The 15,112-nt window shown below is 45.5% G+C and overlaps 1 protein-coding gene across 6 annotated transcripts in view; it reads right to left on the reverse strand.

Moving 5' to 3' along the window:
* Positions 1-15,112, reverse strand: part of FSD2 (fibronectin type III and SPRY domain containing 2) — a 22,034-nt gene continuing 6,922 nt past the window's right edge. For 5 of the 6 annotated variants that reach the window (XM_082061270.1, XM_082061269.1, XM_082061267.1 and 2 more), the window contains exons 2-13: positions 13,980-14,764; positions 13,804-13,899; positions 12,534-12,767; positions 11,235-11,257; positions 10,286-10,407; positions 9,288-9,443; positions 8,135-8,269; positions 7,154-7,304; positions 6,627-6,760; positions 4,653-4,785; positions 2,805-2,981; positions 1-870 (exon numbers count right to left, since the gene is read on the reverse strand). In XM_082061270.1, the coding sequence (XP_081917396.1) occupies positions 618-870; positions 2,805-2,981; positions 4,653-4,785; positions 6,627-6,760; positions 7,154-7,304; positions 8,135-8,269; positions 9,288-9,443; positions 10,286-10,407; positions 11,235-11,257; positions 12,534-12,767; positions 13,804-13,899; positions 13,980-14,723 (2,358 nt within the window). In that variant the 5' untranslated portion in view covers positions 14,724-14,764 and the 3' untranslated portion in view covers positions 1-617. Of the gene's footprint in view, positions 871-2,804; positions 2,982-3,739; positions 3,843-4,652; positions 4,786-6,626; positions 6,761-7,153; positions 7,305-8,134; positions 8,270-9,287; positions 9,444-10,285; positions 10,408-11,234; positions 11,258-12,533; positions 12,768-13,803; positions 13,900-13,979; positions 14,765-15,112 lie in introns of those variants that run through there. The other variant, XM_082061271.1, reaches the window with a different exon arrangement.

The following is a 15,112-nucleotide window of genomic DNA, read 5'->3' on the forward strand; positions in this document are numbered from 1 at the left end:
AGTGTCTTTTTAATACGTGAGACTACAGCGCACGCTTGGGCATTTCAAAAAGCCTCACTGTGTATGGTAGGCACTCACGGTTCACACACAAGGGAGGTGTATTTGATTATCCTGTGTCACAGACTTCATGTAGCGACAAGAATACTTGATTGTGAGATCAGCTTCACGGTTGGAGTGTTTTCAGCTCTGTCTAGCGGCTGTACAGTGATTATGCCTTTTGCTGGTTTTGTTTTTCTTTCAGTTTTTAGCTCTTCAGCAGACACGAGTGGAATTGGTGATTGCTCTGGAACAGAGGAGTTTCCTAGGTACCAAATGGGTACTGGGGGAACCAGTGATCCAGCTGCCACTGCTGCTTGGTGACAGTGTCACCTCTGAGAAGGATGCTATCCATTTCTAACTGGAGAATTCTGGGATGCTGATGGATCTTGTGACTATAATGGTTGTCTGCTAAGATCCCACCTCAGAGAACAGAGACCGTTGTAAGGGCTCAGGCCTGGCAGCTGGTTTGGGTCAGGGTTGCTTTGCTCTGGTTTGTAGGGAGTGTGATGGAGCAGTAAGTGCTGGAAGAGGGCATTGCTCAGCAGTTACACACAGATGTGGTAGATGGAGAACACAGGTTATGGGAGGGCAGTCCACGGGGGTGTTGCAATTCCAGTATGTATCCGCAAGATACCAGGTGTTTCCAGAGCAAAGCAGGGGTGGACATAATGCTGGAACTGTGAGCTGAATGTGTAAAGGTGCTGGGCAATATCCGCGTTGAAAAATGACAGTTTGCAGTTCTTGTAGTCCAGCAGGATGCCAATCCTTTTGGGTGGGACAGTAATTCTGATGTCTGGTGTCATCCCACTGTGCAGAAATTCATACTTGTGCCTGTAGGCAAGAAGGACAGACAAAAGAGCTGAGGGAACGCTGGCTGCTTTCAAAGGGAAGCGCTTTTTGCACGTAGGTGCATTCCAGGGTGAGCTTCTTGCTTCACGGGCCCAGCCCTCCCATGTGCCCTGTGGTCACTGTCCCAGACCTACCCACTTTGCCTGTAGAGATGGAGGTCAGAGCACAACATGGGAATGTGCATTTTTTTCCATGTCTCAGGGCAGCGCGGCCGTTCTGTCCATCTGCTCCCTGCCACTGGAGCTGCGCTTCGTCAGGCTGCCCCAGAACAGCGCTTGGCATCCGCTTGGCCTTGCCCTGGGGAGCTGTGGGCGCTGCCAGGGAGTGAGCTGGTGCAATGACTCAATCCTGTCCTTGCAGACCCTGCCACGCTGCCCACTTGCTCCCTGAGGAGTGTGGCTCAGCATCCTCTGCGCTATTGAACGTAATTTTTCAAACCCCAGTCTCTAAATGACATTCCTGGCTGCTTTTCCTACAAGCCCTCCCTGCTCAGCCAGGCGGGTTTCAATGGGGGAGTTCCAGTCTTCATGCTCATCTACTACTCTTCATGCTCATCATCTTTTGTGGTTCCTGCACTACTGAACTGCTGGAGGCCAGCAGGATGCCCTGTAGGTAAGCAGCTTTGTCAGGGTAGCCCTCTTCTGCCCCACGTAGGCACTGTTCAGGTAGTGCTGGGGTCCTTTAACAGTTACTCAAACAACTCTCCCTAGTGTGGCACGCTGCAACTGAAAATATAAGACTTTAATGGGAACATGTGCCTTTCTGAGCAGAAATCAGACGATTTATTCAGCTGAAATGAGTTAACTGGCATTTCATAGGGGCCAACTTCTTCACTAACCACCTCCTCCGCCCCCAATGCTCAAACCTGAGGAAATTTCCCTGCAGAAATGGTGATGACAGTGACTCAAGCTGAGCAATGGCCCAGCTACCTTATCTCTCTGAAGTCCCAGCTCATTGCTCCAGAAGAATGAGAACAAACCTCTTAGCTCAACGTAGCAAGGAAATCTAATTAGCCTGCCTGCAGCGTATAGGAGAGTCATTAGCTTTAGTGGGTTTTGTTTCCCTCATTAAGCAGTGCTGCTTGCAGTGTGGGAGGTGGATGGCAGCACTGCTGAGGACTCGGGCTCTGCAGCAGGTACCTGGGGAGGAGCGTGTGCTTCAGCCAACTGAGCTGCGTCTGGACGCTCCCTGTGTAGCAGCGGGCAGAGGACAGACAGACTGGGCCCGTGCTCTGCCATCCCTGCCATTTACTGGCTGTGAGTGCTGGGGACACTCGGGTGACATCCAGGCTCCTGTGCAAGGGGACCCAGCAGCACCCTGACAGCTCTTGCAGGCTGAGCGGGGAGTTGTTCTGATAATACTCGGGGATGCCTGGGGGTGTGACCTGTTTCTTGCTCCTGGATGCTACACGGGTGTGGAATCACATGGGAGTCAGAGGCAATAATGCTAATATGGTGCCTGGGGAGAGCAGCAGGGTCAGCTGAGCCATAAGGGGAGTTGGCATTTCAGCGTGCAGTATGCCTGTTAGGGACTTCCACAGGTGGGAGAGAGATCAAGAACAGTTGCATAAAATGGGGTTTAGCCAGATAAATAGTTTCTAGGGGTTCAGTGACCTAAAACAAGGCCTTTACAGCTACAGTAATGCAGATTTTATTCAGATTTGTTCCAGGGACTGTCGATTTCAATGCAAGAATGTCATTAAGCAGGAGGATTCGCTTAAAGGTTCTGGTATCCATCCAACACCAGTTCACAGTGCCAATGGTGGAATGTCAGAGGCCCCTGGTTAAGCGCTTGGTCTGGGCTTTGATATAAAATCTCTGCCTGACCCCTGTACACAGGAGCTCTCTGCTGCTCTGCCTGCAGGTGTACACACAGCAGGTGTTCCTGTAGGAGACCTGTAGCCCCGCAGCCCTTACCTCGATGGTGTGATGATGTGCCTCATGCACCAGGATGAGTTATTTGCCCCCAGATAACCGTGCCTCGGAGTGTTTTCAAAAGCCACGCCGATTCTGTACTCTGTATCTTCCTCAACTTCCACCTCCCAGTAATGCTTTCCTGGAAATGGGATCAGACTGCCCAGGATCCCAATACATCTGTGGGAGACAGAGACAGGAATATGTGCTTCGGCAGGGACTCTCTGCGATGCTATTTACAATGTTTAGGTACGTTATGTACCTGGACATTACACATCAATAAGCAAAAGCCACTTCTACTGTTTCCGTAGCAGTGCAGCATGGATTTTTGACTACAGCGAAGTCCACATGCTGAGGACCTGACACAGAACCTGCAAGTTTCTTTGTGACACCCACTGTGTGTATAAATGAGTAGCCTGGGCACTTTCAGGAATAGGGAGAACAGCATCCTGTGCTGCCTGGGTTTTCTGGGAAAGTTATTACTTGCTAGAAAAGAGAATGCTCTGGTGAACCCCGATATAGCAGCAGGAAAAGGCTGCAGATTTTATGTTTTCCTCCCAAACAGCCCAAGGCCTTAAATGTCGCTCACCATCAGGAGTTGAGCATGCACAGTAAGACAGCTGTACTCTGTGCCACCTCAGCAGCAATCACTTAAAGCGAGTGTACAGTTCATTGCAAGTGCATGTAGATGTCTTGGGAATAGCTTAAAGGCTGCTGAAATCGGCTGTGAAGAGGCCGTGTTGCTACAGCTTGAGAAGGAAAAGGAATGATGTGGAGTGGATGGGTAAACATCTGTGAATGGTAATGAGAGTTGCAAAGCCACCAAGGCAAACCTGAGTCAGACCATAGGAGCTGCTGTGGTTAGGAAACACATCAGCCTTTTGGGGAATCACACATACCTCAGAAATAACAGTTTCTGATGTAATTTCCTTGTAGTGCAAGTGTTAGTCATTGCAGCTTGGGAGCTTTTTTAATTCTTTTCTGCAGTATCTTGGTGTGAAAGAGGCTTCTGAAAGTTCACAGTGGCATCAAAAATTCAGCCTGAGTTCAGAACGAGATAAGTGCCGGCTTTGGCTGTTTATGTGAAACATAAAAGCACCCTGTGGAAGTGGGATGAAATCCCATTTAGGCTTATCATGATGATTTTAATGAAGAGAATCATCTCTCTCCTGGCTCTTTTCCACCAAGCCCTCTAGTAAAACTACATCTCCATGGAGGGACTAAGATGTGAGCTTGTATTATCCCGTATCTGCAGATGCCTGTCCTGGTTACATATTGTTTCCGTGGTTCTGACTGGAAACATGCCTTTCAGCAAGCTAAGTCTCTCATTTCAATGGCAAAGGGCCTAATTGGTTTTTGAAAGTAAAATCTGTAGGCCCAAATAGCATCAGCTAGATCTTTCAGCAAGATGTAAGTATTCAGATCCCTCTCATTTCCTTTGCATTTGCTTTGGCACTTAAATACCTGTTCAGACTTAGCTCAAGGTGCCCAACGTGTAAGCAGGCTTGTGCGTAATTGTGCTGGCTGTATCTGTAATCCTCTTTACGAACTCGCATTAACTTCCAAGTGATTTTCTAAAAGATGAGTAATCCATATTTTAAAAGGACCGACAAAGATGTTTGCAGTTGTCTAAAACTGAAGACAACCACAGTCACTTATGAAAAAAACACTATACACTATACATACATGTGCAGTCTGGAAGTTTAACTCAGGTGGTGCCTGCCTGAAAGTGAGACAAGCTGCAACACCCGTAAACCTTTTTGGTGGATTTAAATTCAAGGTAGGGGTGTGTTGTGGGCAAAGCAGCCACAAACCACATGCATTAGTTGCAACTGAAATTCTTGTGTATACCTTGTAAAGCTGTTATCATAGACAGGCAGATCACACTCCGGGTTTTCCAGTTCATCGCATGCAATTGTAAATCCATCATCTAGAATCGCCAGTAAAGGATGGGCTGTGTCCTCGTTAAGGCAGAAGTAGGTGCCTGCAAGAGAGGAGAGTGCCTGAGGGTAACTCCAGCAACAACTGAAGGCATTAGGGTTTGCAGCAAGGGTGTGGTGAAATGTTTGGATCCACAAAAAGATGAACCAGTGCTCTGGAAGGAATCTGTGGCTGAGGCTGACAGGACAGTGTTGTCCATTTTGAGTTTTCCAAATAAATTGGTGTTTTGCAGCTTAACTCGGTTTAGTTACAGCCTTGTGAAAGAAAAGGGGCCTCAGCCTGGTTTTAAACCCAGCCAGGGCTCAAAGCTGCAGGCGTCGCGCAGGAAGCAGCTATGCAATGATGAAGGGCCCTCCCCGCAATGGACTGTCCGGTTTCAAGTCCTCTTCCTCAGAGCTGAAGCGATCTATTTTTAATCACTGCAAGAAGAAGGGGGCTTAAAGGCATCCCCGGGGCCCCTTCCACGTAAATGCTGGACACAGATTGAAGAGAAGGGATCTCTACAAAGGTGCCACATGCAGCATCAGCCCTCAGAGAAGTAAATCGGCCAAGGCAGCCCAGGATAAAAGCACTTGTGCCTTTCTCCCTTTGGAGACTTCACAAAGCAGGTCTGACGCACTGCGCTCTGAGGAGCAGCCGTGTGCGTCACAGCTGCTGTTTGTAGTTGGTGTTTGTGTATCCGCCCCAGTGAGGAAGAATCAAAGGTCATTCCCAGTGTTGGAGGTGAGCGCTTGCAGCTGACAGATCCATTTGCATCAGCCGTTTGCATAATGTAGACTCAGAGAAGATAAATGTCTCCATGCTAATCCCAAATGAAATAATTATAATCAAACTGCAGGTTACTTCAATGCAAATACAATACAAACAATGACAGGGCCATTACAGGTACGTGCTGCTGAAAACAAACACATGCTGTGCAAGCGGAATTGGCAATTTCTAATATTGAGTTTGATTTGAGTGCCTAAAATACACACATGCAATGACAGTCTTCCTCTCCAGGGATTTAAGAATGACTATTTCTGTGGTGTCACCGATGTGTAGCAGGCAGGTTTCTCACTGAAACATATTCAGCAGATTAATGGCTGTGTGGTCAGTTTGCTGAATAAGCAAATTTGCAAATCTCTCTCCTGGAAGGAAAGTGCAGAAGAGACGCAGGTATGGTGTGAATGCATGTGCGAGTGGTGTGAGAGGTTTGAGACACCCCAGTCATGTTGCAGCATCGTTACAGCAGTGGTGAAAATGAACACAGGTGTCTACCTATGTAAGTAATTAAACAGAGCTTTGATTAGGTGGTCGGGGTGTGAAAGGGCTTGGCTCTGAGAGCAGAGGTGATAATGCTGTGTCAATTACAAAAAGCAAAGCTTCCAGCTGAAAGGAAGCTTTTTTCCTGATGCATAAAGGGAACCAGCCCTCAGAGCTTCCCAGCCAAGCTGGAAACATTCTAATATCTATGCAGGAAGATTTTACATACCCAAATGACTCTGGAAAGTGCTGACTGACAGTCTCAACCACCCATTCCAGCAGCAGCATTATAAGGTAATCTCTGAAGTACAATCACACTATAACTTTCTTCACTGGTGTGGCAGTACTTGGCAAACTGGCAACATCTGGGGGTGTTGGGTTGATCTAGTCTTTTTAAATGTTTAGAAATTAGTAGCTTTCAAGTGTCAAATGCACTGGGCAGAAATAATTTTGAATTACAGAGCTAAAGCAAGGCACTTATTGTTACAAAAAGTGTTTTTTCCATTCCTAAAAGGTTACCAGGTGTGTAATTAGGGGTAAGAGATGAGGGCCTGATGGGGGCCACTGAAACCAGCAGGAATGGTTCTATTGAGATAATAGATGCTGCAACAGGCGGCTGGAGTTGTTCCAACTGCACAGTACCTGTGGTGTGTATCAGGACAGGTTCACTCCTTTCACTGGAACCACCCAGGTTTAGGGCTCTCACACAGATGCGATAGCTTTGTGTTGGCTGAAGGTGAATTAGGACTTCGCAGTTAGGAATCCCAACAATAGATCTACAGGAAATAAATCAATGGAAAATGATAGGGAAGAGAACAAAGGAAGGCCTTTGAGATTATTTTTCTGAACAACAAAGAAGAAATTACATGATCAACTTCTCCTGTAACCCATCAACACCACTTTACCTTGTACAGCTGCCAGTAGTGGCGGTGAGAGACAATTTCTGACAGACTATGCAGATTTTTCCATTTGCTCCTACCCTTTTCCCATACCCCGTATAGTCATTTTCAATTAACATTTATACAATTAATTTTTCTATAATAACAGGAATGTTTAGAAAGGTGAATTGACCGAAGGGTCATGGGTCCTTTCTTAGTACTATCTGATGCCACGTGGCTTGAAATGGGTTTATCTCTACAGGTCATGGACTTGATAGAAAAGTGACTCACTCAGTAATTTCACCATTTTCTTCATCTGTCAGCTTGGACAGTTCAACTGTGTAGGAATCGACAGGGTTAATGTCTCTAGATTCCCAGCACACCAGTGCTGCATTTTCACAGCTTCGGATCTTTTTAGGCTTTATGGTAGGCGGTGAAGGAGCTAAAAAGTAGGCAAAAGAACAATTCTAATTTGTTGCTTGGAAATGTTTGCAACAAATGTGCTTGGAAGACTTAAAAAGTAGAAGAAAGTTGTTTACTAATACTATATAGTTATAGAAACTTACTTCCCCAATGGAAAATAAACAGCAGGCAAGGTGATTAACAGTACTATTCAAAGACTTAATTTGAACTACAAAGGTCCCAAGAGAATTAATCAGAGAAGTAACATAGATAAAGACTGATTACACAACCATTTTCTTTCTATCATTGGTTTTATCTTCATCATAAAAGTGCATCTTTTCTCTGCTTTAAGATGCCAAAGACATCTGGAATAAGTGCTTGAAGATCTCACTCCGACTTACTCAATTTGGTGTCAGGATTTCACAGAAGAGAACCAGGGTCTATAAGCTGCAGTTCAGCTATTGGAAAGAATTCCTCAAGACAAGCCACACTCATCAAAATGTGCTTGACTGAACTGCAGTTACAAAGGGCAGCATAGCAGGCGAATCCACAAAATACACACAGGTCAGTAAAAGGAGGGCTGTAAAACGGGTCCACCTGGCAGAACCGGGAGACTTGAGCCTTATATCCAGCTCTCCTACATGCTTACATTTAAATAGGTTATTTTGTCTCTGTGCTTCTGTTTCTTGAACTTTAAAACAGGGACAATTGGCCCGATAGGGTCTTCAAATAAAAGTAGGAAATTCCCATGCAGTCAGCAGACTTACATCAGAAGAAACAAAGTGCCCAGCAAGCATTACTGGCATAAAATTCAGAGACGACTCTGAATTTCACTATGAACATCACATTGTCATATGAATAAAATTTTACCTGTGACATAAACTGCTCTTTCACTTGGTGGGCTGATACCGGAGACATTTACAGCACTGACCCAAAATTCGTATTGTGTATTTGGCAACAGATTAGTAATGGTGCAGTATGTTTCTTTGACTTTCAGTGTATGCTCTGAAATGAAAAAAACCAAGTATTTACAGTGCTGTTTCACAGGTGCCAACCCTTCCCCAAAGCTGCCTCAAATAATGGACTTGAGGCGCATTGTTTTGTGTGCTGAGAACAGGAGAGCTCCTTGAGCTCCATACCCTTTGATTAGCTGTCAGGCTGTTTCACCATGGCTTCCTCTAAGGAGGCATAAATCAGATAATGCATCAGCTTCCGAAAGAAAGAAAAAACCAAAACAAAAGGAAAGGTCACCCACCCACCTGTTTGTTTTTTCTAAATAGACTCTGCATGTTCCCACTCTTGAGATGCTGTCTGGTCAGCTCATCCCAGCAGTGGGACAAGAGCTGGAGCTATTTCACTACTCCTTTCTCATTCTTCATCTTATAAAATTTGGACAGGTTCTGCTTTTCTTTCTAAACTGGCCACTTGGCATTCTACTGGCTTCCACCTTTGCTGGAGAAGTGATTGGGTGTTTTTAGTAAAAGGTTCTGCAAGAATATTATTAGCAAAGGCAGTTTTGTCGCAAAGCTGGGACATTTTAGGATGGTTCTGTGGTTCTTTTTTTTGTGCATGTGGGTGATGGGAAGTTACAGCCTATTATTAGCACAGAGATAAACTGTAAGATGACTGTGGGGGTTTCAGTGGGCGTGATGATTTGCTCTCTAAAAATACTGTGCCTTGCAGTAGATGCAGCACATGTGTCTAACACAGTGCCCATCCGCAGGAGAGGAAATGCTGCTGTTGAGACCTGACTCCATCCACTGTCCCCTTCCCACTCTCCCAGTTGCTGCCCCATCCTGTCTGTGCTCCTGTGATGGGCTCCACTGCAACAACAGCTTGGCAGACTTGGCAGGGGAAGAGTGACAAAGCCAGAAGCAGGAAACATGGTGGCCAATAGGACAGCTTGGGCAGCAGAGAGAGTGCACAGAAGGTGCACTGGTTGCTGCAGCAAGTCGAGGCATTTTGGAACCAGCTGGTTTTGTCACTGGGAGCTGCAGTGTCCTTTGGGTCCAGGTCTCCCTACCTGCTTGTTCATCACTGTGCCTCTCGGTGCTCACTGGTTTATAGCACAGCTGGTAGCACTCGACGGTGTCATCTGAGAAGAGGCCCCAGCAAACTCTCAGGGAGGTGCCAGTCGCTGTATTGGGAGCCTGGGGATTGATAACAGGGGCACAAGGAGCTGCGGAGGGGAAAGCAGGTCAGATTTTGAAGGTATAAGCATGGTACGTTGTTCACAGGCAAACAGCTCTCCCCTCACAAAGCTGGTTACACAAAGCCTAGGCATTGAGTAGAGTCATATTCCCCCCATGTGGAGAAAAGTTAGGAGCTGACCCTGTAAATAGTTGCAGATGATAATCAAGTCACTGGTGTATAAACTAGTCTTGCTTCAAATTGCAGAACGGGCAAATGATGTTTTACTTGAAGAAAACACAATGCATGGGCATAAAAAAATGCATATTGTTCTTTCTGACCATTTGTGGTGTGCCAGAAAAGATTTTAAATCTGTAATATCTTGGTTTTTTTAATTATTATATATTTGTTTGGGTTTTGCTCTGTTTCCTGTGTGTAACAGGAAACGTTTGCTAAATAGTAGAGGAACAAGCTACTGAAATCTGGTTATCAAGAGAAGCTGTGCTTAAAGGTTGTTTAAGGCAGTCTGGTGTCCTTCTCTACCTTTGTTCAAGCAACCACAAGGTAAGACAAGTTATCACCAACTAAGGATGCCTGACCCCTCAACAGAAGGGGGGAGTCTTTGTGAATCTGCTAGGAAATCATCCAGAAAAGCAAGGAAGACGAACTTGGCAGTTCTGGTGATTTTATACTGACAACAAATGAAAACAAAAAATCAAAACCAGCTTCCAGTGTCTCTGTATATCTAGACAATAAAAAAAATCTGGAGGGAAAACTAAGGAGAAGCTAATTCTGCCTTTATAGTTCTCCTTTAGAACAAGTAATGAAGCTCTGTTTAATGCATATCCTTAATTAAATGTAAATGAAATACTGATTGGATAGGAAGAGTACCTGGAATAGTATTAATGGAGTTCATTAGTTGTTCAACTTCAGAGAAATCTATGACCCGCTCTTCAAAGTCTGGCAGTGTTGAAAGCTCTAAGTGCACTTCTTTCTTTAAGAATTCTTCCAGCCTGTGATTTTAGGGGAAAAAAATAAGAAAAGAAAAGACTAATTGGAAGTACCATCGTGTTGGGTTTCTATGATACCTAATGGTAAGAGGAAAAGAACATCAAAGTCTAAAGTAACAGGTGCTTCCTTAAAATAATGATCAGTGCTCAGGATGCCAGGGGGAGCTGGATGCTGACGGGATGGGGGCTATTAGCTATTAGCTCCAGCGTTTCCATTATTTAGAATTTCTGACACTAATTTAGGACCTCATGGTACCAGGTGTTGTGAAACTGAAGAAAAGGGGTCTCTTTTCTCTGTGTTTTCGTAAATGATGGCAGTCAATTTCAGTGTATATTTTTTGCACTTGATTTAGTGTGCCTTAAGATATCTTCCAGCTCCTCTAACATCTTTCAGTCTCTGTTTTGAGCTCCCACAGCTTGACTTTCTACTCATCTATACTAATGCACGAGTAGGCCTGTTACTAATCTATTTAGGGAGCTCAGTTTTAGGCAGATTTGTATCCAGAGCATTTCTTTCATGATCTTTAGCAATCCTGTTTCTCAGTCACTGAAATTAGTTCCTTATGACTAAGCTGAAAACAGTGATTTATTCAGGCTCTAACTGTCCCTTTGGGTTTTTCAAAATTGGCTCAAAGCTAGTTTTGAGCGTTAAATTTCTTGGAACAACTTTTTCTGCTGTAGTTTGAACCAGAAATACTGAAGATTTCAATAGCTCTAGTAGCTTAGATAACATTTATGTGCCTGAACAGTCCAGAACATGCAAGTGTCCCCAGTAACAGGCCCAATTATCAGGAAGGAATGTGACACAAAATCGCAGACTATGATACTACCTGTCAACCATGGTTACTGCTGCCTGTAGAAAAAAAAAGAGAGAGCGTTAAAAGACAGAAAAGAGACATTTCTTGCCTTAGTGTACATTATGCTGTTGACCTGTCTTACATGAATTGTCCCAAATGCAGTCCTCAGAGTGAGCTAATTGGTTCTCGCCCAGCTCTAGGAACAAAACCGTGCCTAACTGTTTGTTCAAAGGGACAGAGCTTGGCTGAATTTACAGTAAGATAATGTGCAGTATCAGGCAGTGAAGTGTCTGCCCATCCAGACTCCAGACTGTATCCTCCCTTAAGTGTCCAAAGTGCCAACAGATCCTTCACAAACAAAAACCAACAGCAGCTGGGGAAAATAATTTAGTGAAATGATCTGCATTGGAGGGAGCCTGAGCAGTGCATGTCACTGCAAGACAGTCCCTGGAGAAACGGAGGCAGCCAAGGGCTCATGACCGAGAGCTATTGACATGGTGAAAAATGGTTCCTAGGGGTGATGTAAAACTGTTTATGAGCTAAGGAGAAAATCAGGTTATTTCAGAGAGGCAGAGGAATGGGAAATGTCAGCTCATGCCAAGAACTCAACAGGTTGTAGTGACACAGCAAGCTGATCCACTGGAGCAGGCTGGAGGTGTTAGGAGATTTGCTTACTGTCCGGTACAGAAGTTCCTGTGGCTGTGCTATAGAAATGCTCCCACCCACCTGAGTCACAGGACAGCTCAGATTAGAGCAATCACTCATCATCAGGGAAAATTATCTTTTTTTTCCAATTATTTTTCTACTTGCTAAAGCAAAATAACTTTTCGACACCCCCTCAACAGTGGGATTCATCCATCACTTTGCAGGAGCTCCTGATGTATTCAGTTTGGAGCCTCCTGTTCAGCTCAAGTTTCCAATAAAACGAAGAAGAAAAAGAAACATCTTCCAAAGTGGTTGCATCAGCCTGCCTGCTGTGAGCCCAGAATAGAGCAAGAGTGCTGAGCCTACACGAGGCAATGAACGCTTCGTGCTTCCAGAGTTTCCTGAGATAAGCTTTTTAGAGATATCTTCTCTCTGAACCGCAGTGAGACTCATATATCATTGAGCATCTAAGTTACAAACTTCTGCTGCTGCTTCTGCTTTTGCCCCCATTGTGTTGCCCCACTAAGTAAATGCCACCATGCCAGGCACCTGGAGCAGTGACAGCACCGTGGACTGAGCACCCCAAATGCTCTCTAGAAATAAAGCCACTTGGGACTTCCCAGCTGGGGACTACTTGCAAGCAGCAAAGAGCATTTAGAAACAGCCTTGCCAGTTAAAGCTTTTTACCTTCATAAAATTGGCTTTGTTGTTTTCCAGGAAAAGCTCCTGGGTTGCGTCTGTCAGCTCCTTGCAGGTGTCGAGATGTTCCCCACAACTGACCAGCTGCCCATACAAAGCTTCCAGTTTCTGCCTCTTCTCTTCCCCCAGAGCTTCCAGCTGTTCTTCGTACTTCTGAGCGAGCACTTGCACCGCGTCATTGTAATGCGCCTCGAAGTTCTGCTCCTGCCTTCCGAAGTTTTCCTGAAAGGCATTTGGGGTTTGTTCCTTGGTGTCAGGCTTGATCCATAGCTCAGCCAAAGAAAAATCCCACTCAGGTCTGGCTAAAATTCTCCTTGCCAGGGAGGCAATGCCAGTGCACAGAAGCTGTAATTTGACTAATTTGCATTTTTTAGGAGTTTATTCTAATCGTTCACCCCCACTGAGGCACAAGAGAGTGTTGGATTTGGTTCCAGGCATAATAAGATCATCAGAAATTATAATAAAAACAATGCTGCAAGTCAACTGTCTCCAACCTAAGTCCAGGGAGCTCAACTAGGGATATATCCTAGCTGTAATCTCACAAGTGTTTCCACCACCACAGTCAAGCACATTCTTCCTTGAGAGAAACCATGGCAACCCAGTGGGATCCATGGATTTGTGCTGGGGGAGCTGAGCAGCTAATGCTGGTTTCCTCATTCACTGCTGGAGAAAGCGTTAGGAAGGAAGATATAAGGAACAGTCCAGGCTTTACTGCCGGCAGCTGCCCGCTGCTCCGGCACCGACGTCCTTCTGTGCCACGTGCAGCGGAGAAAAGCCAGTAGGTGTCTTGAGCTATTGCTTCAGTTTGACCTGCTGCCATCTGGGCCCCCTCCCCTGCGGCCAAGCTGACACCAGGTGAGCTGGAGCACAAGCACTGAAGTGCTGCAGCTCAATGCAGCTGCTCCAAGGGTTTGTCTGTGTCTGGCACTCGTGTGAATGAAACTGAGTGAACACAAGGGGTACACTCTGGATGGAATAGTTAGATGACAGGTCTTTGGCCATTTAAAATTAAGATAACCTGTGTAGGGGTCACTTTACTTCTGAATGCAAGTGTCTGTGCAAATATTTGATGTGGTTTTACAAGCCCACTTTAAAAAATTCCTTAGGATGAATTTTCCTTAGTACCTCAGTCTAGGTAAACCCCAGGATAACACTGTGCTCTGTTACCATAATTACTCACCTTGTTAACAACTGAACGCTATGACCATCAAAACTGTTCTAATGCCAGAACCACACAGCCCGAGAAAAAATGCCTTACCTCTACGGTGATGAAGATTTCCTCCAAGTGACTGGCAAAGTTTTCCATCTGAGCAATCTGCTCTTCCAACTTGCACATATTCTTATGAATCTCCTCCTACAAAAACACCCAGCGTGATTCTTAGCACGTCTCAATGCTGTTTTTGAGGCACTTCAGTACACTTGTGTTACTCTTACCTTTTCACTTTCCACAGCACTGGGGAGCTGAGCCACCTCGTGATCCTTGTGCTCCCCAAACAGTTTGTCAAAAGCTCGGATTGGCATCTTGCAGGTACAGCAAAAAACATCTGCCGGCTCCTCCTCCTCACTGACAGGCTGACTGCTCCACTCATCTGACATGCCACCACTGCTAAGCCCCTCTCTGGACCATGTGTGGCTCTCAGCCTCATCCTCCGCTCTGGCTTTGCTCTGATCTTCATCTTGAGAAGCCTCACTAGGAAGTCCTTGTTGCTTTGTGGTTTGACTTTGATCTTTCACTGGAGAGCTGCTTTTTGATGCATTATGTACAGAGCCCTGCGATCCTGCTTTTTCTGCGTGGGCAGGTGGCCATTTGCTCTCCACTGTCTCCAGGTGTCCTCCAAGAAGTTCAAGCTCTTTTTCTCTATCCTCATCAAGTCCATACATCCTAGCCAACTCTGCAACCTCCTTTTCCAAGTCATATCCAGCTTCTTGTGAGCACTGAAATTTCTCACTATTCAATGTGGATTCCCTTCTGGTATCTCCCAGAGATCTGTCTACTTGACCAGATGGCTCTTCAGGAAAGATATCAAACCTCTCCTTTGATCCGTAAAGATCCATGTGATAAAATATCAAGCCCTCAGCCTCAGTCTCGCTAAACTCTGGGGCTGGTGGGGAAGCTGACCGGCCAGGCAACTGGTCACTAGTTTCATACTCTTTTGTTCTGCCAGATCTGGATGACATTGGTATCCTCAGTGAGGCTTTTGAGATGACAAGTCTCAAACCTGTAAAAGACAAGAAAGATCCTTAGCTACATACTTAGATACCAGGCATGAGAGGTTTTTGCCTAACAATATATAGATGGAATAGGTTTGGCTGAGGACTGCTCAGGGCCTGGAGGTAGCCACAGGAAAGCCCAAAGCCAGCAGCTTCACTTCTTAAGAGAAGATACTAAAGGGAAACCCCAGGAAACTTGTTTTTTTTCTCACTTTCCTGCAAAGCAGAGCAGAGATCTCTCTGTGGTGGGCATCCTATGTTTTCTGAGTGTCTCATCTATAACCCTGATGTCCGATTTCCCAAAAGTGGAGTAGTCCTGTCCCCAGCTCAACACTGCAGCTGTGCTTCAGGTGCAC

This window comes from Streptopelia decaocto, assembly GCF_964273445.1.
Source record: "Streptopelia decaocto genome assembly, chromosome: 9".
Taxonomy (NCBI): Eukaryota; Metazoa; Chordata; class Aves; order Columbiformes; family Columbidae; genus Streptopelia; species Streptopelia decaocto.